Raw genomic sequence first — 24,485 nt, forward strand, 5'->3', positions numbered from 1 at the left:
GATCATAGCTCACTGCAGCCTTGAACTCTTGGGCTCCAGCAATCCTCCTGTCTCAATGATGGTTTTAATTTTACAGAGCTTTGAGAAATAAAGGCACAAAGGAGGAAATGAAGTCACCCATAACCTCATTCCCTGGAATTCACCATTATAAAAATTGTAATATAAGTCTCTCCTATTTTCCTCTACATAATACCTATATGTGCTTTGTTCGTTCAGCATCTGTATGATGATTTCCCCATGCTTATAAATAGTTTCTTTAAAGAAAGCATCTTTATAACAACATATGGAGCTCTGTGCACTGTAATTTATTTAGGGTCTCTGTTTTTGCCTAAATTTTTCCTCTTTTTTTTTTTTCTGTTATAAATGCTGTGATGAATAAACCTAAATCTCCACACATTGCTTAGGTTGTTTCCTTAGGATGAATTCCTAGAACGGGGAATTGTCGAGTCAAGGGGGAGGGATGTGCATTTTTGAGGCCTTCAGTGTATGCTGCCTGGTCACCTGTAGGAAAGTGGTACTCACTTCCTCTCCCTCCGGCAGAGCAGGGCATCACCCAGGGAAACAGGCATCCTTGCCTGCTGGCTGATGTCTCTTGAGTGATCCCGCATGGGACATTCTTGGAGGCAACAGTTTCTCACTGCCTCTGTTCTCTCTTTGTTTTTCCTCCCTTCCCCTTTGTTTCCCTTCTTGGTTTCCTACCAGACAGCCTCTTGTGAAAGGACTGCCTAATTAACCCTGTGCTAATTAACAATTTAAAATTACACGGTGCGACTGTTCATGTTTAATTCTCCGGGAGCTAGAGCAACATAACCGCGCCCCTGCCACCCCAGCTTCCCTGAAACTGTTGCATTTTACCCAGTCCTGCCTCCTTAAGGGAACAGGATAAAACTGTCGTAAGCACGTTTTTAAAGAGGGAGATGAACGTTTTGATTAATAGGGAGTTACAGGGTAACAGGGTAGAGTTTTATCCTTTTAAACAATCTTTGAAAAGTAAAGATTGACATTTGCAAAGATGCAGTGGGCTTTACAGGTGGTTCCAAGGGAGGCTGGAAGATGAGCAGGGGTTGGGGGTTGCTTGATGAAGGTGCTGGAATTCTTCTGTACAAGATTACCTTTCAAATGGCAGATTTAAGTGCTAAGCAGAGAGTGAGCAAGCTAGGTCATTTCTATATCTTCCCTTTAACTTTCTCATTGGAGAGATGTGCTCTATTAAAATCTAACTGAATTCTTAAAGCCCATATGTTTAGTGCAACATCGGGGGTTGTGAGTAGAATACCTGGACATTTTTTAGAGGGAGTTCTGGGTGCCACCAGCAGAGAAGCGGGCTGCAGGAAGGGAGGAGGGGTGTGAACCTGTACGAGCTGGCCCTGGCACTAGGGAAGCACTGGGAAGGGGCACAGAACCTGGGGGAGCCTGAAGAGAGGTATGCGTGTCGGGCTGGTGGGGCTGCTTGGAAAAGCGCGAGGACCCACTGGGTTCCCAGGCTGCCCTCTGTAACTGAAGATCATTGATTTTACGGGAAACCGTGTTTACAGACAGAGTGCTGATCGACCTGCCGAGTTGACTTCTGCCTCCTTAAGTAAGAACTACCTTTTTCTTATTGACTGGCTGATAAACAGAGCGAGAGAGAGACAGCCGGCTGTGGGGGGGAGTGGCAGATGCCCCAAGACCCTTGAGCCGCAGGATGGGGCCGGTTGGAGAGACTTCTTTATCTCTGTGCGCAGGTCCCTGTCTTCTCCATCTCCATCCCTGGACCTCCCAGGGACCACAGGGAGTCTTAAGACTGACCTTCCCTGGTTACCTAGCAATATGGGTACCAAGGACAGAAGAGCTGTGCTTGGTACCTGTATTGGTGAAGATGGAGTGAAGTAGAGTGTCTTAAGTTTAATGCAAGGTCCCTGAGGATGGTGTGAAAATGCAGATTCTGATGGGGCAGGAGGAGAGAGTGCATGTGTCTTAAGCTCCCCGGAGAGGATAGTGCTTCAAGTCCATGAACCACGCTTTGTTTGGCAACGGGCCTGCTTGTCGCAGCCGGTGCACATGGGAAGGAGGCCCAGAGGAGGTAGCTTGGGTCCTGCAGTCGGTTCCTCCTCTCCCACCTGTGTCCTCATGGCTGCTGCTCCCCATGAATGGGTGGGCTCTAGTGTCACCACCACAGGGTCACCAACCACCATCATAGGTGGGTACGGTGTCATTCTTTCCTGACATCTTCTGCTTTGCAGTAGAAAACAAAGTAAGGGAGGTTTTAAAAGTCCCAGCCCCTTGGCTGGATAGTTTGTGGAAGAGGAGGAGGAATAAGAGGAGAACAGAGCAAGAGAAGCCCACCAATTAATTGGTAAACGCTTGCAGGTTTCTCTGGCCCAGCCCAGGCTGGAGAGGAGATTGGCTTTGCTGTCGATAAACAAGTCCCTGGTGCAGCATCAAAGCTGTTCTCCTTTATCAATCGTGGCCCCCCCGCTCTTCCCGCATGTTCCTGTAACTTACCAAGCATTTATGACATTGATTTTACAATCGGGCTGTTAACCCTCCCGCCCCTTCAGGCTTGCCAACCTTTTTGGCCCAAGCTGTCAATCAGATGTCGTCCAGCCAATCAGAAGCATCCCTAAGAAGAGTGACCCTGTAGTGTCACCTGTATCCTGGCTCAACCTTGTGAGGAAGTCCCATTGCGTTTGCTGTTTGGTTTGGTTTAGTGTAGTCGTCTCTGTTTAAAATGAATATGTCCTTTCTAAGGCGCATGGAACTTTGTGGTTGCAAAATCTGAGGTTATAAACGGAGAGATGGGGTGTTTGTTTGCATATGTGTATTAGACACATCATAGCTTTAGTCTTCCAAAAAGTTACTTCTCCCTGAGACTTGTGGTAAACCTGCCGTCCCCATCTTTTCCCGAGGGGGAGCTGTTGACTCATTGTGCAGTCAATAATCAAGAACTGAAAAAAAGATTGGGAAGATAGGGGCTGTCGGGGAGGGAAGTAAGATCAAACCTGGCCGAAAGCTTCACCAGCTGGCTATGAATGAGATGGTGGGTGGAGAAGCGGCCACATGTTCTCCAGGAGGAGCTGCAGGGGAATGGTGGCTGGGGACCTACGGGCGAAGGATCAAGGCTCTGCGAGGTGCTGAGCTGCCTGTAGGAGCAGGGCCAGACGGAATAATCACCCCTGCGATGATATTACCGCAGGAGCAGAGTGGCGACGATCTGATGCCTCCCTCCCCAGGGACGTGAGGTCTCAGAGGGCACATTCAGCTCAGTGGCACTTTGGAGTCGGAAATGGAAAAGCCCCAGGGCTGAATGACAGCTGGTTGGGTAGCGACTAATAACTAAGAGGCAGGTGTGGAGCTGGGGCTTGCCGAGCCCAGCTGCCGTCTCGGCTTGCCACTCAGATCCTTGATAGCAAAAACCACCAAGCACGTGGGGAACGCACTCCCTCCAGCCAGGGCCAGATAGAAGCTGCTGGAGGGGGTGTTGGCAGATCCAGAGTCTGGTCCATTCCTGCTGGAAATACCAAGCTCACGTTTTGCATCTATGTAGTTTTAGTCTGAAGTCAGCTGAGTCACAGGCCAGGGAGCTTGACTGGTATGGGTGGAGGAGACAGGAATCTGGGGACCCATCTTCTCTTCTGTTTCACAGTGGTCAGATTAGCACTGAGCCAGTTTTTAGATTCAAGCCCCTCAGTTTTACTGCTTATAAAATGGGACTGATGCCTCCCAGACCTGGAGAGAACTTTGCGGAGTGCGTCTAGTCCTGCACGCCTGCCCTGTGAACCTCAGGTTCCTCACCCACCTTCTTTGAACTTCTGAAACTAGAACCATGGTCAGTAAAAGCCACGGCAACTTTTCTAAATCCATGAGCGTATCCCACGCTACCGTCCTTTTTCCGGGAACATTGAACCTTCCTGTTCTCAGCCCTCCTCTGTATTCCCCTGAGCCACAGACAGTGCGGGGAGCTGATGCTGACTTTGTGTGAGTTGTCCAGAAGTGGTAGGGCTGTGGCTGTGACCTTGTGGGGGAGCTGGAGAGATGATGCGTCTGTTCTCCACTGTGGCCTATCTAAGCTATGCTGGCAAAGAATGGATATTCCTGCTAGTCTTCAGGGGCAGAGCAGTGACAATTCGAAGTCGAAGAGGCCTGCTCCCAGCCTTCTTTCCCCATGTCCCTTGCTCAGGCTGTTGACCCGGCCGCGCCACCCCTGTGTGCTGGACCGTGCGGGGCAGTGTCCCCAGGCCCGCCCTCTGTCCGGTGTCTCTGTGTTGTGGGTGTTGTGGACAGAAGCCTCTTAGAGCGCTCCGTGCAGTGGGACCTCAGCCTCGGCCCTCCTAACCTCTTTCCTTTCTCTCTCTCTTTCCCCTCTCTCCCTCCTCCCCCCTTGCCTCCGCCCTTCAGGTCCGATCCTCCGTACTGGGTGCAATGAAAGCTCCACGCAGGCCTTACCATGGAAGGCTGTGACTCGCCCGTCGTCTCGGGGAAGGACAATGGGTGCGGTATCCCTCAGCACCAGCAATGGACTGAACTCAACAGCACCCACCTCCCTGACAAACCCAGTAGCATGGAGCAGTCCACAGGCGAGAGCCACGGGCCCTTGGACAGCCTGAGGGCCCCCTTCAATGAGCGCCTTGCCGAGAGCACCGCGTCGGCCGGGCCCCCCGCCGAGCCCGCCAGCAAGGAGGTCACCTGCAACGAATGTTCGGCTTCCTTTGCCAGCCTCCAGACCTACATGGAGCACCACTGCCCCAGCACGCGCCCCCCGCCGCCCCTGAGAGAGGAGAGCGCCAGCGACACCGGTGAGGAGGGGGACGAGGAGAGTGACGTGGAGAACCTGGCCGGGGAGATCGTCTACCAGCCGGACGGCTCCGCCTACATTGTGGAGAGCCTGAGCCAGCTGACCCAGGGCGGGGGCGCCTGTGGGAGTGGCAGCGGCAGTGGGCCTCTCCCCTCGCTTTTCCTGAACTCTCTCCCTGGCGTGGGGGGCAAGCAAGGGGACCCCTCGTGTGCTGCACCCGTGTACCCGCAGATCATCAACACTTTCCACATAGCCTCATCCTTCGGGAAATGGTTTGAGGGCCCAGACCAGGCTTTCCCGAATACCTCAGCCCTGGCGGGGCTCAGCCCCGTCCTGCACAGCTTCCGCGTGTTCGACGTGCGACACAAAAGCAACAAGGATTACCTGAACAGCGACGGCTCTGCCAAAAGCTCCTGCGTATCCAAAGATGTTCCTAACAATGTGGACCTGTCCAAATTCGATGGCTTTGTGCTCTACGGCAAGAGGAAGCCCATCCTGATGTGTTTCTTGTGCAAACTCTCCTTCGGGTACGTCCGTTCGTTTGTGACCCACGCGGTGCATGACCATCGAATGACCCTGAGCGAAGACGAGCGGAAAATTCTTAGCAATAAGAACATCTCCGCTATCATCCAAGGGATCGGCAAAGACAAGGAACCCCTTGTAAGTTTTCTGGAACCAAAAAACAAGAACTTTCAACACCCTTTAGTTTCCACAGCTAACCTCATAGGCCCCGGACACAGTTTTTATGGTAAATTTAGTGGCATTCGAATGGAAGGGGAGGAAGCTCTCCCAGCCGGCTCCGCCGCTGGCCCCGAGCAGCCCCAGGCTGGTCTCTTGACCCCCAGCACCCTGTTGAACCTTGGCGGGCTCACCAGCTCGGTCCTGAAGACCCCCATTACCTCAGTCCCCCTGGGGCCTCTGGCTTCCAGCCCTACCAAATCCTCAGAGGGCAAGGACTCCGGGGCGGCGGAAGGAGAGAAGCAGGAAGTGGGCGACGGGGATTGCTTCTCGGAGAAAGTAGAGCCAGCCGAAGAGGAGGCGGAGGAGGAAGAGGAGGAGGAAGAGGCGGAGGAGGAGGAGGAAGAAGAGGAGGAGGAAGAAGAGGAGGAGGAAGACGAGGGTTGCAAAGGACTCTTTCCAAGCGAGTTGGATGAGGAACTGGAGGACAGGCCTCACGAGGAGCCTGGGGCCGCAGCAGGTAGTAGCAGCAAAAAGGACCTTGCTCTCTCAAACCAAAGCATTTCTAACTCCCCCTTAATGCCTAACGTGCTCCAGACGCTGTCGAGGGGCACAGCTTCTACTAGTTCTAATTCTGCTTCTTCCTTTGTTGTCTTTGATGGTGCGAACAGGAGGAATCGTTTAAGCTTTAACAGTGAGGGCGTCAGGGCCAATGTGGCAGAGGGCGGCAGGAGGCTGGACTTCGCTGACGAAAGTGCCAATAAGGACAATGCCACAGCACCAGAACCAAATGAAAGCACAGAGGGCGACGATGGGGGCTTCGTTCCCCATCACCAGCACGCTGGCTCCCTCTGCGAGCTTGGGGTTGGGGAGTGCCCCTCGGGGAGTGGCGTGGAGTGCCCCAAATGCGACACGGTCCTGGGCTCCTCCCGCTCGCTGGGCGGTCATATGACCATGATGCATTCTCGTAACTCGTGTAAGACACTCAAGTGCCCCAAGTGCAACTGGCACTATAAGTACCAGCAGACCCTGGAGGCACACATGAAGGAGAAGCACCCGGAGCCGGGGGGCTCCTGCGTCTACTGCAAAAGCGGGCAGCCCCACCCCCGGCTGGCACGAGGCGAGAGCTACACGTGTGGTTACAAGCCTTTCCGCTGCGAGGTGTGTAACTACTCCACAACTACCAAAGGCAACCTCAGTATTCATATGCAGTCCGACAAGCATCTCAACAACATGCAGAACCTGCAGAACGGAGGGGGGGAGCAGGTCTTCAGCCACACTGCCGGGGCGGCGGCGGCAGCGGCAGCTGCGGCGGCGGCAGCAGCCAATATCAGTAGCTCCTGTGGGGCCCCCTCGCCCACCAAACCAAAAACCAAACCCACCTGGCGGTGCGAGGTGTGTGATTATGAGACCAACGTGGCCAGGAACCTCCGCATTCACATGACCAGTGAGAAGCACATGCATAACATGATGTTACTGCAGCAGAACATGACCCAGATCCAACACAACCGCCACCTGGGCCTCGGCAGCCTGCCCTCACCCGCCGAGGCCGAGCTCTACCAATACTACCTGGCCCAGAACATGAACCTGCCCAACCTGAAGATGGACAGTGCTGCCTCCGATGCCCAGTTCATGATGAGCGGATTCCAGCTGGATCCCGCGGGGCCCATGGCCGCCATGACGCCTGCTCTAGGTGAGGATGACTACGTGTTTGTCTGTTTTCATGATAGGAATTTAACCAGGGAGAATGGTGAATAGGGTGAGATAGTCCTGTGGATTCAGTTGACTCTGGTCTTCTTGAGTGGTTTTTGTGTAAACTGGATTGTCTTACAGTCAAGTATTTATTCTCAAGAATCCCTTGAACTCTGTGTGTGCATATGGAAAAGTTTATGCATTCAAGAGAGATATGATTGTACTCTGGCTACATGGGGCCGGGATTAAAATGTGAGTGTTTCCTCTAGTTTTCTGTTCCCATTCTGTCTTTCTCTGTCTCTTTTTTCAATTTGAAAAATCACTGTAATCACCCAAAACTTTGGGGTTTCATCAGATATTTACTGAAACTTACAGGAAACTATAGCTGAGGCAGTCATCTCAATAAGAGGACTAGGGACAGTTATCTCTATGATTTAAATAAAGACAATCATCTCAATAATAGGAATTTGGAACCACTGTATGTTATTCATATAGCCAAAGGCTGATTCTGTGCGGAGCTGGGAGCCGCCCAGATAGACTCCACAAGGTTCTCTGTATATTTATGAGGATCTCGATGAAAGAGATGTAATTTTTTTTTTCTTATTTTCGATGAGTACTTGGTGATTAGAATAGTTGGGAATTAATTGGGAATTGAATTGCCCCAGTGGCACTGTTGTGAGGGGTGTGAGAGATGAGTAAGAAGTAAGTCGTAAACATTGTCCATGGAGGAAAGTTAACTGTTAATAGCAGTTAGATCCTGGTTAGCAGAGCCTTTGTTGCCGGAAAGAATGACCTCTGCTTTAGAGAAACTGATTTGGCTCTGTCCAGGCTCCCAGTCTTACCAAGGAGCTTACCATTATCTAGAATAGGACGGATTTGGGTGCTGAAAACTTTGAGTTTTTACGTAGAACGAACCACAGCCACTTTGAGGATAGCTGCTGCCGCCAAAACAATCTACAGATGGGTTTCATGAGAACCCTTTGATAGCTGGGCCATTCATGCCTCCACCCTGTATGCCTCAAACAGGATCCTGCCTGCGCCACATCCCGTGACCCTGCTAATGGACTTCGTGGGACCAGTGACAACGGCCTGAATTAAGCAATATGCCATTATTGACATGGGAATAGGTTGTTCTTGGCAACAGAGTGTCAGTGAGGACTTTTTTCCGGGATGGCTTAGATGACTGCAGAGCCAAGCCTCACCAGTTGGCAGGTGTTTATTTGTGTAGTGTTTTAGTGCTAATTGTTGCCTATGAGTTATATTTCAAAGCGTTCCATTGGTTTTTCTTGCTATGTATTCAACTTTGAATCCTTAGTACTTTAATCTTTTCCATTTTGAAATATTTGCCCATTGATCCTTTATTACCAAATGATTTGAAGGTATTTGACCAACTGGCTAATCGTGGATGCACAAGCACCGGTCGCCTTAGTTGTCCCCAGGGTGAACCATGCACGCCAGGGGATGGGCGTGAGTACACTATGGTTTTTTTTTAAACCAGTAGGAGTTGGAAGGAGTCAGAGAATCTTGGGAGGCAGATCTTGGAGCAAATCAAACATAATGGAAGTGAAATGAAGACAGAACATGGGTAGGTTCATGTTGGGTCAAAGTGAGGTTTTTTTTTTTGAGACAGTCTCTCTTTGTCACCCAGGCTGGAGTGCAGTGGCGTCATCTCGGCTCACTGCAACCTCCACCTCCTGGGTTCAAGCGATACTCCTGCCATAGCCTCTCAAGTAGCTGGGATTACAGGCCCCCACCACCATGCCTGGCTAATTTTGTATTTTTAGTAGAGATGGGGCTTCACCATGTTGGCCAGGCTGGTCTCGAACTCTTGACCTCAGGTGATCCGCCCACCTTGGCCTCCCAAAGTGCTGGGATTACAGATGTGAGTTACTGTGCCCGGCCTAAAGTGAGGCTTTTTAATTATCTTGAGAACAGGTAACTAAGGCTCGCATTGAGAAGTAGAGAAATATTTCACTTTCACACCAAGTGTCTGTGAGTCTTCGGGGCATCATGCACTGTCCTGGGCATTGCGGCAGATTCAGAAGGAGCAGAAGAATGAAGCCCTGTGTTCTAGACACACATGGAAGGGCCGCACCTTATTTCTTGGAGAGACTAGAACTCTTCCTCCCAAAGGATTTATCCAACTCAGTCACAAAGGGCCCTTGAATTTCCAGTGTCACTACTTGTTGGCCAAGGGGAGTCCCTGGAAACCTGTGCCTTCCTTGGTCCACGAGAGCTGCTAAGAAGGTGTGAGAGCCACAAATCCTTTATGCCGGAAGCTCAAGTGGGTGTGGGGGCCATAGGAAGTGTCCAAAGGACTTGGAATTTGAGTTGTATGATCTCAGTAGGAGAAACCAACTTATGCAAATGAAAACAGCCATAACTTTCAGTTCTAGCTGTGGCTGTACTGATTTTTGTCTTTTTTTTTTTTTTTTTTTCCATAGTCCATTTATAAGATGGCTGTAGGTGTTATTAGACGTGACTGAGTTCTGAAGGGGGAAAAAAGTTTTTGTGAAATGCACTCCTCCTTACAAGGTGATTGTTCTCATACTTCCCTTGCCAGAGCCCTCTTTAGTATCATCAGACAGACACTGATTCTGGGGATGCTTCTTTTCAGAGGCCTTTGAGGAAAGGGTTGGGGCTCCTTTGCCTAGTACAGTTGGATCTGCTGCTTTTTGTAGACAGCACATTAGATTTGAGGCCTTGTGAACATCCTCCCAAACCTTTCTTTCGACTCTGAAGTTCAGCATAGCACCAAGAAAGTGGTTGCTTGTGAGGGTGGCTGTGTGTTTCTCAAGTAGCCAGCCAGCCCCTGGACACCTGCACAAGGTTTAACAGCTCCCTTCATCTTCCTTTCATTCCAGAGTGTGCCTTTTAATCCATGTGCCTTCCTGACGATGTGCTGACGGGCAGGCTCACGTGTCAAGGTGTCAGTTCCAGTGTTAGAGTTAGGTGTATACCCAGAGATGGGGACCCGCTCCAACACCACGTATCCAGTGTGGCTCAAGACTAAAGACCTGCCAAATTCTTTTTTTGAGATGGAGTTTCACTCTTGTCGCCCCAGCTGGAGTGCAATAGCGCAATCTTGGCTCACTGCAGCCCCTGCCTCCCGGGTTCAAGCAATTCTAATGCCTCAGCCTTCCGAGTAGCTAGGATTATAGGCATGCGCCACCACGCCCAGCTGATTTTTGTATTTTCAGTAGAGATGGGGTTTCACCACATTGGCTAGGCTGGTCTTGAACTCCTGACCTCAGGTGATCCACCCACCTTGGCCTCCCAAAGTGCTGGGATTACAGGTGTGAGTCACTATGCTCAACTCCAGTTTCTTCTTTGTAGGGGCCCTGCTCCTAATTGTTTGTGAATTGGATGAGATTACTCCACTTTGTGGCAGCTGAATTAGCGGATTTGCAGGATTCTAAGCCCTGGGGCTTGTTTCTCTGAGGCATAGTTCTTGAAGGGAGTTTTCACTTGCCTGTCATCCTCACTCGTTTCAGCACTCTGCTGCTTCTATCCTTTGCATTTCATTTTAAGAGCCTAGAATGCTGGCTAGGCATGGTGGCTTATGCCTATAATCCAGCACTGTGGGAGTCCAAGGATCACTCGAACCCGGGAATTTGAGACCAGTCTGGGCAACATCTCAACAACAAAAAAAATTATTTTTAAGATCAGCCAGGTGTGGTGGGGTGCACCTGTAGTCCCAGCTACTTGAGAGGCTGAGGCGGGTGGATCAGTTGAGCCTTGGTGGTCCAGACTGCAGTGAACCACTCCAGCCTGGGCAACAAGTGAGATCTTGTCTCTTAAAAAAAAAAAAAAAAAAAAAAGAACTTAAAGTGGAAACTGGGACTTAGTTTCCTCTGCTTATTCCAAGGACTTCTCATTTTCACTCAGGCATCAGCAAGTGACGGCTGAATTTCTCTTTAGAGCAATATTGATGTGCCGAGGTTAAATCTAAAAAGTGGAGACGATTTGATACTTCAGGTGGTTGGCATCAGAAACAAATATATGTTTGCTCCTTGTCTTACCCTCCGGGCAGTTTCTGCTTTGACTGAACACCGAGTATGTTTTGTGGATGTTGCCTGGCCTTCGTCCCCGTTAAGGGATGGAGCTTTTAGGCTTTTTTTCTTTTTTTTCTTTCTGTTTTTCTTTCTTGTCCTAAAAAGAATGTCATAGTTATGGTTCCTCTCACCAGGGGAGATGGGAAGACAGACAACAAGCTGAAAGCTTCCTAAGCCTTCTGGAATGCATGTGCAAAAGATTTCTGTGGCTCACTAGACTGTCCGTGAGCTTCAAACGCAGCTGCTGCTCTGCTTAGCAGAGCCTGTACTGATCTTGTCACTCGAGGTGACTTGTGTAGCGTCAATAAGAAAATCATAAAAAAAGGAAAAAATCTTTTCTGTGATGAGCCACTGACTTGGATTCTAATCAGTTATAAAAAATAAAATAACCTTGGCCCAACCACACATAAAAGGTCAAATTTAAATATCAGTTGGGGAGGTGGGGCAGACCCAGTAGCTCAAGTGCATATGTGTTTAGGAAAGAGAAACCAGACACCAGTGCCCAGCTTTCTGCTTGACCGTATACTTCTAGGAACTGGAGGGAAGGCTGCTCTCTTCAGGCTTTTCTCTCGGTAGAAATAAGCCCTTGCAGTATTAATTTACCGTAGCAAATGTGAGCTTGTCCCAGGTTTATGCAGGGCAGTGATGGACTGAAAAAGACCAGGGTGGGAGAGGGAGGAAGAGATCTTCTCTCGGCCCTTTCGTGGAGATGTGGAGCTGACCCTCCTGTCTCAGTGCCTATCTCGGTCCACTTCCTGAACATGCGACAGTCCCATTCTTTTTTCACTCTTGTCTAGCACAGCAAACATTTGGGCATCTGTGCCCTCTGTAGAGGGCTGGGCACTCTATAGAGGTCCAGCGAGGATAAGACTGAACCCCTGTCCTAGGGAGGTGGCACCTTGATGGGGATCCCAGCTATGGTGCATTTCTGTATGTAGGTGACTGAATGGCAAAGGGAAGGTGATAGGTCCTAGGGTAGCTCTGCATGTCACACAGGGCGGAGGCTCAGGAAAGAGAACAGGCGGCCCTACTGGGAAGGCATGGGAGGGTTGGCAACATTGACTGACGGGAGGGATATTGACCAGAGGGGAGTGGTGAGGAGTAGAGGGATTACTCCCCAAGTCTTTTTATGTTTTGTTTTGTTTTGTTTTTGAGACAGGGTCCTGCTTTGTCACCAGGGCTGGAGCTGAGTGGCACGGTCTCAGCTCACTGCAGCCTCTGCCTCTGGGGCTCAAGTGATCCTCCCTTCTCAGTCCCTGAGTAGCTGGAACTACAGGCATGCACCACCATGCCTGGCTAGTTTCTGTTGTATATTTTGTACACCATGTTGCCCAGACTGGTCTCGAACTCCTAGGATCAAGTGATCTGCCTGCCTTGGCCTCCTGAAGTGCTTGGATTAGGTGCGTGAGACACTGCGTCCAGCCACACTCCCCAGATCTTTGCTTTAGAGAGGCATTCTCCAACCCAGGTGTCACTCACCACCACATAGCTTCCTAAATTTAAATAACATTAAAAATTCAGTTCCTTAGTTGCACTACCCATATTTCAGGTATTTATTAGTCACATGTAGCCAGTGACTGCTGCACCAGACGACGCAGCCATAGGTTGTTCTCAGGGTTGGTCACTGCCACCTCAGATACATTCTGGGCCCAATTCTGGTCCCCATGAAGGCTTGGTATATTAAGATTGCAGCTGTAACACATTTCCAATTTTGGAAGGTCTGTGGTTTGAGATTCCTTTATATCCAGTGAATGATACATATTTCTATCTTTTCTTGGATCTTAGAGAGGGGATGAATTGAAATATTAAAGAGGTGGCTGGCCACGGTAGCTCACGCCTGTCATTCCAGTACTTTGGGAGGCCGAGGCAGGTGGATCAACTGAGATCAGGAGTTCAAGACCAGCCTGGCCAACATGGTGAAACCCCGTCTCTACTAAAAAAGACAAAAATTAGCTGGTCTTGGTGGTGGATGCCTGTAATCCCAGCTACTTGGGAGGCCGAGGCAGGAGAATCGCTTGAACTTGGGAGGCGGAGGTTGCTGTGAGCCGAGATCATGCCACTGCACTCTAGCCTGGGCAACACAGAGCAAGACTCCATCTTGGAGGAAAAAAAAGAAAAAGAAATATTAAAGAGGCAATGGTTCCTAGCTTTTCTAGGTGTTCTTTTCCTAAAGAAAGAAAATACAAAACCTGCCAGAAATCTCAGAATGTCCACAGGAAAGATCGAAACACATCAGGTTGACTACGTTTGTTTGCTTGTTTTCCAGCCAGTAACCCTTTGCAACCCTTGAAATGTGATCTTTTCCTTTTGGACCCTAGTTGAGGGTGGCGGAGGGCTGGGGGCTGCCTCAGCTGTGGCCGTGACCACGAGCCTGGTCTTTGACTCTCTCCTTCTCTCCTTCCCCACAGTGGGCGGTGAGATCCCCCTAGACATGCGGCTCGGGGGTGGGCAGCTGGTGTCAGAGGAGCTGATGAACCTGGGCGAGAGCTTCATCCAGACCAATGACCCGTCGCTGAAGCTCTTCCAGTGTGCCGTCTGCAACAAGTTCACGACGGACAACCTGGACATGCTGGGCCTGCACATGAACGTGGAGCGCAGCCTGTCGGAGGATGAGTGGAAGGCGGTGATGGGGGACTCGTACCAGTGCAAGCTCTGCCGCTACAACACCCAGCTTAAGGCCAACTTCCAGCTGCACTGCAAGACAGACAAGCACGTGCAGAAGTACCAGCTGGTGGCCCACATCAAGGAGGGCGGCAAGGCCAACGAGTGGAGGCTCAAGTGTGTGGCCATCGGCAACCCCGTGCACCTCAAGTGCAATGCCTGTGACTACTACACCAACAGCCTGGAGAAGCTGCGGCTGCACACAGTCAACTCCAGGCACGAGGCCAGCCTGAAGTTGTACAAGGTAAGGCCCAGCCCCTTATGGCTCAGGCGCCCTTTCTGAAAGGAGAGGGTTGGGCACCGGGGAGTTAGGGAGCACTGGGGAGGAGTCGGACAGTCTCTGGCATGGCCCGGGTGGCTGTTGGTTGGGAACCTGGAATGGAGAGGAGAGTCGGCAGTGTCCACTTTGTCACCAGATGGAAATGTGACAGGTTCAGTGAGTAGCTTGAGTAGCTGAAGGTTCTCTTTTTGGATGCCCAATTTGGGGGCAGGTTTTGTTGACAGCGCCTGTAGGGTTGGTTCTTTTCTTTCTTACATGGGCTCTTTTGCATCCTCTGCTCCTGTGGTTTCCCTCTCTCCTTTAGGCTTTCTGTTCTCCTTTTCCATCTCTTTATTCCTTTTTTTTTTTTTTCTCCTTTCCTGGATGCTCCTGGGGTGTTTTGTTCCTTCCTTCCTTCTTTCATCCATCCATCATCCCACCAACAAATATACACTGGGTACCTTCTCAATGCCAGGTACTGTTCTGGCCACGTGTCCACGTCAGTGCATGAAATTGACCAAATAAATAAATAAATAAATAACCCTGCCCTCATAGAGCTTCCATTCTTTTAGCAAGAGATGGGTGAGAAATGATGAATAAATTATGTAGCAGGCTAGAAGGTGCTAAATGCTGTGGGGAAAATGGGGTCCATAAGGGGCCATTTTTGTCTCCCCCCCCCCCCACTTTTGTGCTTCCTGGGTTCTGTGTCCTCTTTCTCTTCCTTATACTTTTTCTTCCTCTTCCTGGGCTTCTCCCATCCTCCCCCTTTCCCTTTGTCTCTTCTCCTCTTCCCTCTTTCCTGTCCATTTATTCTTTCTGTCCCCCCACCCCACTCTTTCCCCCCCGGCCCTTCCCTCTACTCCATAGACGGTAACCGAGGAGGAGGTGCTCCGGATACTGTAAATAGTCCTTTCACTTGCACGGCAGAATTGCTCCAGACATCTCTATTGATTTTCACTGGACTTAAAGCCTCACCTTTTTCTCTAATCATCCCATAATGGCTTTAGTATGAACAATCAGGTACAAATCGCCATAAATCTCCCCGGCCTCATCCCACACACTTTCCACTCCCTCACTCTCTCTTTTCATTTTGCTCACTCCCATGATCAGCTTCTCCTACTCTTCACACCGTTTCTCACGTCTTTGGGCTCACGAGTGTTTGGTTTCTGCTGGCCCTGAGCTAGTTGAGTCCCTGCTCTACTCAGCATGATTTTAAATGGAGATTCCACGTGAGGAAGACTTCTAGTCCTTTCCCCACGTCAGCCTCTGCCGGGATTGATAATTGTACTTCATTTTACAGTTGCTTCTTCTCAGGGTGTGGGGAGGCCTGCGTAACGCAGTGGTTAAGAAAGCACTTTAGGGAAAGGAGGGAGAAAGCAGGAATGAGGTAGAGGGGATAGAATGTTCTGGAATTGACTGTGGACTCAGCTGTGGTGCAGTGAGGAAGGTCTGGACACCAGGCAGCCAATCCCCTTATCTCAAATGAGCAAGAACCTTGCTGGACTGGTTTAGTTTTGTGCCACCATTAAAAGAAAAAAGCTCTTTGCAGTCAGTTTAAATTGGAGGTCTGAACTGGCCACAGGATGGTGCCGACGTGGTCAAGAAAACCTGATGGAAAAACCAGTGGAAAAAAGAATTTCCAAAGGACCCAACTGAGTAAAATTTGTACAAAGGACTCGGCGTGGCCATTGAAGGTTGCATGCAACTTTGATGAAGGTCGTTTAGAGGTGGCACGAAGCTGGCCTCTTGCATCCAAGGAAAAAATTGCCCTTTAGATTCTAAAATGCACACGCTGGCGATTAACTCTCACGCTGCATCCTCCGTGTGGCTGGAGTCTTGAATAAGAGTCTGTCAGGCACTTGACTTTGCTTCTAACGGGCCTGGAACTTGGAGGATTTGCTGAGAACATCCTGTTTTGGTCCCCAAACCATGTCCACGATCTCACCCAGAGAGTCAGGGTGAGGTGTGGACGGAAGAGATGCGGTTTATTTGTGTGTTTCTGCACTGCTAGCCTGTCATCCTGGGACTTTTTTCCTCATTTCTTTTTTTAAGGTAGAGGAAACTGTTGCTCAAAAAGATGGCGTGGGTAGAAGGGTCCTGAGTGTTGGGATGCAGGGTAGAATGTGGACCCAGCACCCGAAGGAGAGATCCCGAAATGGTGCATCTGGCCGGCACATCCCCGGGGTGACCAGCCCCTGAGGTTCAGGGCAGAATTGCCTCCGTCAGGAGCCAAAGGTCGTTAGTCTAGTCTCATTAGTCCTTGGGTAATGAATGGCCCTGTGCCTGCCCGGGCTCCGCCACGGGGCGGGGAGCTCTCCTGCTCACTCCTGAATGACACCGCTGGGATTATCATTCCAGTGCTCGCCCTGAGCCCTTTGGTCCCTCAGTACGACTAAGATCAAACTTCTCTTGCCACTAAGGGGGGCTCCCTCTCATAAGGTTTCACCATTCCATGAATTTAGGGTGGGGATTGGAGGTGGTTTGAGAGTCACTTTTTCTCTAGGCCCTGATGTGGCCTGTAGTAAATGGAGATTGATTGCATGTTATTTTTCCTCTTGCTAATGTAATCCATTAGCCCGGCACATGCATAATCAGTTTAGAGCACAGTTAACTGGATGTAATCGAGTTCTTTACTGTCTGCTAGAGAAACCGCTCCAGATGCGGCTGACCCGGGGAGCTGACCGGGCTTCTCACACACAACCCTCCTTACTCACCCCTTCCCCACCCCACCCTGTCCCGGTTCCCTGGCACATTATTCATGATCAGCCAGGGCGGCTCTCCAAAGCTGCTCTCCGCGGCACCTAGTGAAGTGGCGGTGATGTATGTGGCTTCCTGGTGGCCCTCCCAGCCCTCTCTTTCAGCCGAGGCTTTTATTCTCCTCCTGTTCCTTTTTCATGTTGGAGGAGACAGAGCTGCATTCTCAGGAGATTCAAGCAGTGGCATGGCTTTTGGTTTGTCGTCTGACCTCACCCTGGGCGGGAGTCACTGTCCTGGCTGTCATACATGCCAGTGCATAGGTTGCTATGTTAAGAGGGAACTTTCTGAAAGTGTGAGATAATTTTTAATCCAGAAATGTGAGAGGGTTGTGGTAATCTACAAAACTTGATGGTATTGTCTTCGTTGCCTGGAATGGTATAGTTTTGATTTTTGTGTGATACTAATTTATAAATCAGGATTAGGTTCAACCTGTTTTTCTTCTGCACCTCCTGGAAGTAGAGTGGAGTGGGGGAAGGCTGCAGGGCCTGAGGCATCTGAGGGAAACCCCCTTACCTTGTCTCTGGGCCCCAAGTTACCTCTGCAAAGTGCTCGTGATTGAAATCCTTGGGATCTTTTGGGCTGAAGCAGTGGCCGGCTCTGGCCCAGCCCCTAGTGCTCACATGTCCATGTCCTGACACTTACCATCTTGGGATCCCTGTGATTGGCTGACATAGCAAGAAACCCAGAGACTCCAGTGAAGCTTGGAGACTGGGCTGTGTCTGTCCTTAGTGACCCATTTGAGCCAGAATGGAAAAGGCACTTGTCTCTCACTGAGGCTGAGCTCCAGCTTCCTTAATTCCTCATCCTTCTGCTTTCACATGTAAATGTATCACTCCTTTCTCAGAGGACTACACCCTGGCCCCACTCTCAATGTTCTCCACCCACAGAGATAGATGTGGGTGCCCTGGCTCCTCAGAACTAGGAGAGCAGCTGTCACTGACACATGCTTGCCCTCTGCCCTTTCCCACGGCTAGTGTAGAGCCTGCATCTGAGCCATGTGGGTTCAGAGCTGGCACGAGCTCTTCCACGTTTATCTTGCATTCCCAGCCAAGTGACGTCTATGGTGAGCTCTCTGAAATGTGTGCTGCTTTCTGCCCGGAGGAGGAGGGGCCACAGAAAGGGCAGTTGGAAATCAGTGCACACTCCCGCCATCTCCCAGAATCTGTTTTTCACTTTGATGTTTTTCTTCACCTGAAAGTCGCTGGAATGGAAATCTGTCAACTTTAGCAGATAGATTAAGGCCCCACCAGAATCTGTTCCTCCAAACAGTTTCCAGCTGGGGTTCCTTTGACTGGACCAAGACTGAAGGTTGCCTATTAATCTTAAATACTGTACAAAGAGGGTTGTCTACCACAGTGTTGGGTCTGGGCCACATGTGAGCTGCCGTGGGCCAACGGGGCACACAGGAGAGGAGAAGGCAGTGTGCAAGCCAACTGTGCTTGGCCTGAAGTAGGAGGTAGAATGTGGTATTGATTGATGCACATGGCCAGATTCTCCACATAGAGGACGTCTGCTCATGCCGTTCTAGGAGGATTGTGCAGTATGGGAGGATGTAAGAAAACCTCCATCAGACTTTGCATTGCTTTAGAACCCATCTTCTCAGTTCTTTCCCTGATGCATGAGAAACTCATTGGGACTCACATTCCCAGCAGGGCCATAAAATCATCGTATGGTAGACGGGCATATCAGACAATGTAGGCGAAGTCAGACAGCGATCTGGTTCGAAATCTGCATTCTTGGTGCTCCTCTGTGGGGGTGTTAGGAAGACAGCTGCACACTTTACGTCTGTAGGTGGTGCCTGGAGGCGTTTGCCTTCCACTGAGAGCAAAAAGTGTACATCCTTTGGGGAGCGTCCCCTTCCTCCCTCCGGTGCTGCCTTCCCAGCTTGGCTGTGTGTTTGAAGCTCTGGGGAAAGTGTCATATGGTTCGCATCGGGATTCTGGAGCCAGTTTCCTCAAAACTTGTTTTCTCATTATTAGACTATTTTGTTTTGTTTTGTTTTAAGTACATACTTCCGCCACCTTTCCTCCCTGCCTTGGTGCCTTCAACCAAAAAATGAAAGGAAAGAAATGTTTTTATGCAGGTGATTTCGAAGGTGTGAAAGGCCAGATGTTTTGGTGAATTTTAGCAGATTTCGCCCTCATGCTCTCCTTCTCCTGGAGCAACTGGAGGCCTGAGGTTCATCTCCATGGCTTGATGGTCGGTGCTGGTGGGACATGGGTCTCTGCAGCTGGGCTGGGAGGCTGCACATAGACCTGATGCGTCCTCGCTGAGAACCTGGGCTGACTCTGACAGCTCTTGTGGCCACCAGTTAACTTCAGGGGGTCTCCAGGAAGATGGAAAGACCAAATATTTTGGGGGGTAGGGCTTGTGCTAGGACCAAGTTCATCCATCACTGCTGTGGGAACGTATGGCTCATGGTTCACCAGTGGTGTGCGGCATGAAAGCTGGGTACCTTGCTGAGAGGTCCCTTGTTCTTTCCTCCTTCCAGAAGCTTCCCACCTATCTTGATCCACATTCCTCCAATAGGTTGTATTTCACACTCTCAGCTGATGGCTTTAGGCACAAGCTTTGTGTGGGCCACTGTGGTTATAGCATTTTACACACCCTCATGTCAAGAAGGTCAGGTCAGTGTTCTCTTTTGACTCCACGCTTTAGACACCACATAATGGAACTGAAATCTTATTAGATGTGCCTGTTGGAAAAAAAAAAAGTTCAGTACTTAAAAACCACCTGTTGAAAAACCAGTTTTGCAACCATTAACTATAGCACTTTTATTCTCTTTTTTTCTGAATGCTTTTAGTTTTTTTTCTCTGCCTGTCTTTTCTGAGTCCTTTTTGTGGATAGTAAAGAACTGACCGACCCTTTTAGAATAGTATTGTATTCTTAATTATTTCTTACAAGGTTAGCATTCCATGTTTACCTCAAGTGTAAGCTAGTAATAAAATGTGGATTCCCTATTTTTTAGTTAAAGTAATATGAGTAGTGCATGTTCACTGTAAAAAAATTGGAAAAATCCAGGAATAAAAAAGAAAATAAATATCTGGTTAATCCTACCGTGTGATGGATTTTTATATTTATTTTTATTTTGCATGTAACATAGGAATTTTACAAAATTGAAATGACATTGTGTAATACCTGGGACCTTTTTTACATCTTTAAATATTTTCCAATGATTTTTAAAGTGGATGTCTTTTGTGTACTTTCTAACTTCACTGTCCAGAGGCAAACCCACTGGTACATGTAGTTGATATTTTGTGCTCTTTTCTGTGCTTCTGTAGGTGAAAACTTGTGTATGTATGTATGTGTACACACACACGCTGTTCATTTTTTAAAATCTTTATAGACACATGCTATGCTTTCCATTTTGTTTTGTTTTGTTTTTTGAGACAGAGTCTCACTCTGGCGCTCGCACAGGAGTGCAGTGGCCTGATCTTGGCTGGCTGCAACATCTACTTCCCAGGCTCAAGTGATTCTCCCACCTCAGCCTCCCAAGTAGCTGGGACCACAGGTGCACACCACCACACCCAGCTGATTTTTTGTATTCTTCGTAGAGACGGGATTTCGACATTTTGCCTAGGCTGGTCTTGAACCCCTGGGCTCAAGCACGATCCTCCCACCTTGGCCTCCCAAAGTGTCAGTTTGTTTTATTCAGGAAACTCTTTTAGGTCAGTACATATAGATACTTTTTATGCAAATCATTTTAGGTCGGTAGGTGTAGATACAGTCACTCTTTTTAATGGCTACATAATATTTCCTTTATTATCCAGTCCCTTTTTGATGTACCTTGAGCTTATGTGCAGGGTTTGAATACTGCAGATAATGAGCTAGGAACATGATTCTCTACACACACCATGAAGGGGGATTGTTGGGCCCCAGGACCTAATGCCAGTAGATGCAGCACTTCCCAGAGGCCTTTTGGAAAGCAGGTGGCCATGTCATCCTCCCCTGTTAGGTGATGGCCAGACTCCCATGCAGTGACGGACACGGTGTTGTTGTTTTTCCATTTTCATTGTCAGATTGACAACATTGTTCTAATGTAAGTCCCTTTTCATTGTTCTAATGTGGGTAGATAGGGGAACATTTTTTTGTCATGCAGTTCTTTGTTTTTGTTTTTTGGTTTGTTTTTTGAGACTGGATCTCACTCTTGTCACTCAGGCTATAGTGCAGTGGCGTGATCTCAGCTCGCTGCAACCTCCGCCTCCTGGGTTCAAGTGATTCTCGTGCCTAAGCCTCCCGTGTAGTTGGGATTACAGGTGCCCGCTACCACACCCGCTAATTTTTGTATTTTTAGTAGAGATGGGGTTTTGCCATGTTGGCCAGGCTGGTCTCAAACTCCTGACCTTGGGTGATCCACCCGCCTCGGCCTCCCAGAGTGCTGAGATTACAGATGTGAGCCACCACGCCTGGCCCTATTTGTGACTTTTGAGGAACATATTTTGTGTATAGCTGTAAGACTCTGCTTTTGTATACAGTGTGATTTAGGACTCTTTATTTTTTTTCAAATTCAATGGCTAGCTGTACAACGATTGCTTAAATAACCAGCCTTTCCTAGCTGGTGTGCAAAGCTGTTTCTCATTCTCCATTCTCTTACGTCTTGCAGAGCCTCTTGTGAATGATCCACAGATTTAGGTAAATCAGAACCTATTTACGGAATTCTGTCATTGGAGACACTGGGGAACAAGAAGAAGGGACGGAAAGACCTGGCTCTCTTTCCTGATATTTGGAATCTGTGGACCAAACGCCTTCCTCTCGCCTTTTCCTATTTCTCTCTGGCGTATTCCCCAAAAGAAAATTTCTTAGGTTAGTTTGCCTTCATTAAACTCTCCAGGATGAGGGAGTTTCCAAAAGAAGCAGAGTCTTCAAAGAGGAGCTGGGTTTTTAAGGCACCTTAATGGAGACTGGTTCTCACCATTTATCTTTAGAAAGGGGTCAGGAATAAATTCCGAAAGCCATGGAAGTTCCCTTTCCTGAAGTTCTTGTGTAAATAGCATATAGATTTCATGACTGTGTCTACGTATTTCCAATGTGAACTGTTTTCAGGTACTGGTTACAAGTCTCTTTTTGGATTCCAGAGGTATACCATGGCCCCTGACAGGCTGAGCAGCAAGGAGGTCTAATTTCAGAAAATCTTATAGCTACCACTTTGTGAAAATATTTACGAATCCCCTCGATTCTCTGTTTAGAAAGTTCTGGACCTTCTTATGAGACAGAAATCTCAATCTTGCAGTCCCTTCACCCACCCCCCACCCATGCAGAGGAATAAGTCACGCCGTGGAATTCTTTGCATGAATGACATCTGCCGTCTTAGGGGTGGTCTGTAACCCTTAGGAGAATTTTGTGCATATATTCCATTGCTTCTGCATTCCAGAATAACGCGTTATGTCACGGTTGTTTTAAGTAAACACAGTCTGGCAGGAAAGCCAGTATGGCAGGTGCCACATAATGGGGCAAAGGTGTGAACTCAATGTTGAATTCTTTCAGCTTGCTAAGAACTTGGACTAAAAGGGCAAATTTGAATACATCCAGTCCCAACAGGTGTTTCTGGGTTTTTTTTGTTTTGAAAGGGAAATCGTAAGGGAACAATTAGGCATTGTCAGGAACATTGTCAGGAAAAGACAAGAGTCTTTAAATAATTATATGATCCACCTGAACCATGTTCTTTATTCTGTTTTACACATAAGTTGAAACTATAAATACTAGTAAGTGTAGGGTGGGAAAGGCTGTTCCTATGCAAACCATTTTGGTAGTATTGAGTTAGTGTATATTTAATACTTAACAAAAATAGATTTTTAGCACGTAAAGCAGCCGGGATGTAGGATGAAAGTGAAAATTTTCTAATGGCAGAAAATCTGCCACTCATAGAAATACTGGAGATTGTAGAAACTAGCAACATTAGGGTGGTGACTTGGGATAGTGTTGGCAAATACAGCAAAGAAAAATGTGGAATTCTCAGTGATGTGAGTTTCATTTTTTTTCTTTGTATAAAAAGAAATTTAAATCACATTAAAAAAAAATAGAGACAGGGTCTCACTCTGTTGCCCAGGCTGGTCTCGAACTCCTGTGCTCAAGTGGTCCTCCTACCTTGGTCTCCAAACATAAATTTCAGATAAGCAACAGTGGTGTTTTGTGTAAGTATATCTCATAAATTGTGCTTACACTTACCTGAAATTCACATTTAACTGGGCACCTGTATTTTGTCTGGCAGCTCTGCCTCTGGATAGCCTAGAAATTAATTCATAGTGACCTCCCCACAGACTCTGTAGAAGTGTAAAGAGAGCTCTGTGACTTCCTTGTTTGTGAAACCCCTTTTTTGCCAGTGGTTCCCAACAGAAGAAAGTTACAAATACCTCTAATGATGATACCCAATTTTTGTTATTTATAGAAAAGTGTCCTATCCGATATTCACTTTTTCTGTGTTAAGTAAAATGCTTTTCTATAAAGAAATCTGAAATTTTCTCCAGAGCTGTTTGTTCCAACTTACTTTTCAGTCATTTTTTTCGTGAGTCCCTTTTATTGAAATGCTTTTGCGTCACACAGTGGATGTCAGGAGGCCTGGTTCAGTCAACAGCAACTTGGCCAGATGTTGAAGCTGCCTCTGGTTCGCTCCAGGCCTTCTCGGTCTCCTCCTGCGCTGGTTACTTATATGTAGACCATGAAAATTCACAGCACGTGAGCATTGCTTACAGTGCATGGGAGACCCTGTGTGCCTATGGTATACAGGTCACTAATAAGGAATGCAAAGAATAGGTTTAAATTGGGACTAATCATCAAGAATGATTAGGGGACGTTCTCTAGGGTCCCCCTCTTCGTCCTGTAAAAGGCCAACTAGTTAGAAGGTTAGAAATGTTTATCTACTGATAGTGTTTGGTTTGTAACCTGTTAATGAGTGGAGCGTGTTCCCAGACTCAGGACGAGAGCCTCCAAAGCACGGCCAGTCTCTTAGGTCAACAGTGGTACCCACACTGCCTTGGCGGGGCCGGCCTGTGCACTGGAGTTGCTGAAGGGGTTTGCACCCACCTGCTGTCCTTTTTGAGTCTCTCCTCCTGTCTTCTGTCGCTGGCAATAGGCTCTTCCTGGAGGATGACTGGACCTTTCTAACCCCTTCTGAGCTGACTTCTATGGACTTTCTTGGTGGCACGTGTTACGCTTGGGCATCCCCGTCTTCCTGCTGCCCCTCAGAGTGAGACAGAAGGCTGGGTTCTGGGTAGAAGGCATCCTTGCATCAGCTACCCTGACTTCTCCTCCCGTGGGTTCAGACCCCAGCCCTCAGGACCCAAGAGGCCAGACCATAGTATTTCCCAGATTTCCCCGTGCAGCTTCTGGGAGACTGAAATCACTGGGAAGGGGTCTTCCTTCCCTGGGTCAACATTTGTTGAGTGCTGATTTTGTGCTGGGCATTGAAGTAGGATTTTGTACAGACTTAGGCTCATGCATGTGTAACGTGTTCCTGAAAAACTTGTTTGGGGCCGTGGTTCACACCTGTAATCTCAACGCTTAGGGAGGCTGAGGCAGGAGGACCACTTGAGCCTGGGAGTTCAAGACCAGCCTGGGCAACATAAGCAGACCCCGTCTCTATAAAAAAAGTTAAAAAATTAACCGGGTGTGG

General features: G+C 48.6%; 1 protein-coding gene across 1 annotated transcript in view; it reads left to right on the forward strand.

Annotated features, from left to right (window-relative positions):
* The first annotated feature begins 4,426 nt into the window (after window positions 1–4,426).
* The window catches only part of ZFHX3 (zinc finger homeobox 3), a 175,876-nt gene continuing 155,817 nt past the window's right edge, over window positions 4,427–24,485 (forward strand). The window contains exons 1-2 of the mRNA XM_011976709.1: window positions 4,427–7,145; window positions 13,608–14,104. Of these exons, the coding sequence (XP_011832099.1) occupies window positions 4,427–7,145; window positions 13,608–14,104 (3,216 nt within the window). The remainder of the gene's footprint in view (window positions 7,146–13,607; window positions 14,105–24,485) is intronic.

The sequence above is a fragment of the Mandrillus leucophaeus genome, unplaced genomic scaffold (assembly GCF_000951045.1).
Source record: "Mandrillus leucophaeus isolate KB7577 unplaced genomic scaffold, Mleu.le_1.0 Scaffold17, whole genome shotgun sequence".
Lineage (NCBI taxonomy): Eukaryota > Metazoa > Chordata > Mammalia > Primates > Cercopithecidae > Mandrillus > Mandrillus leucophaeus.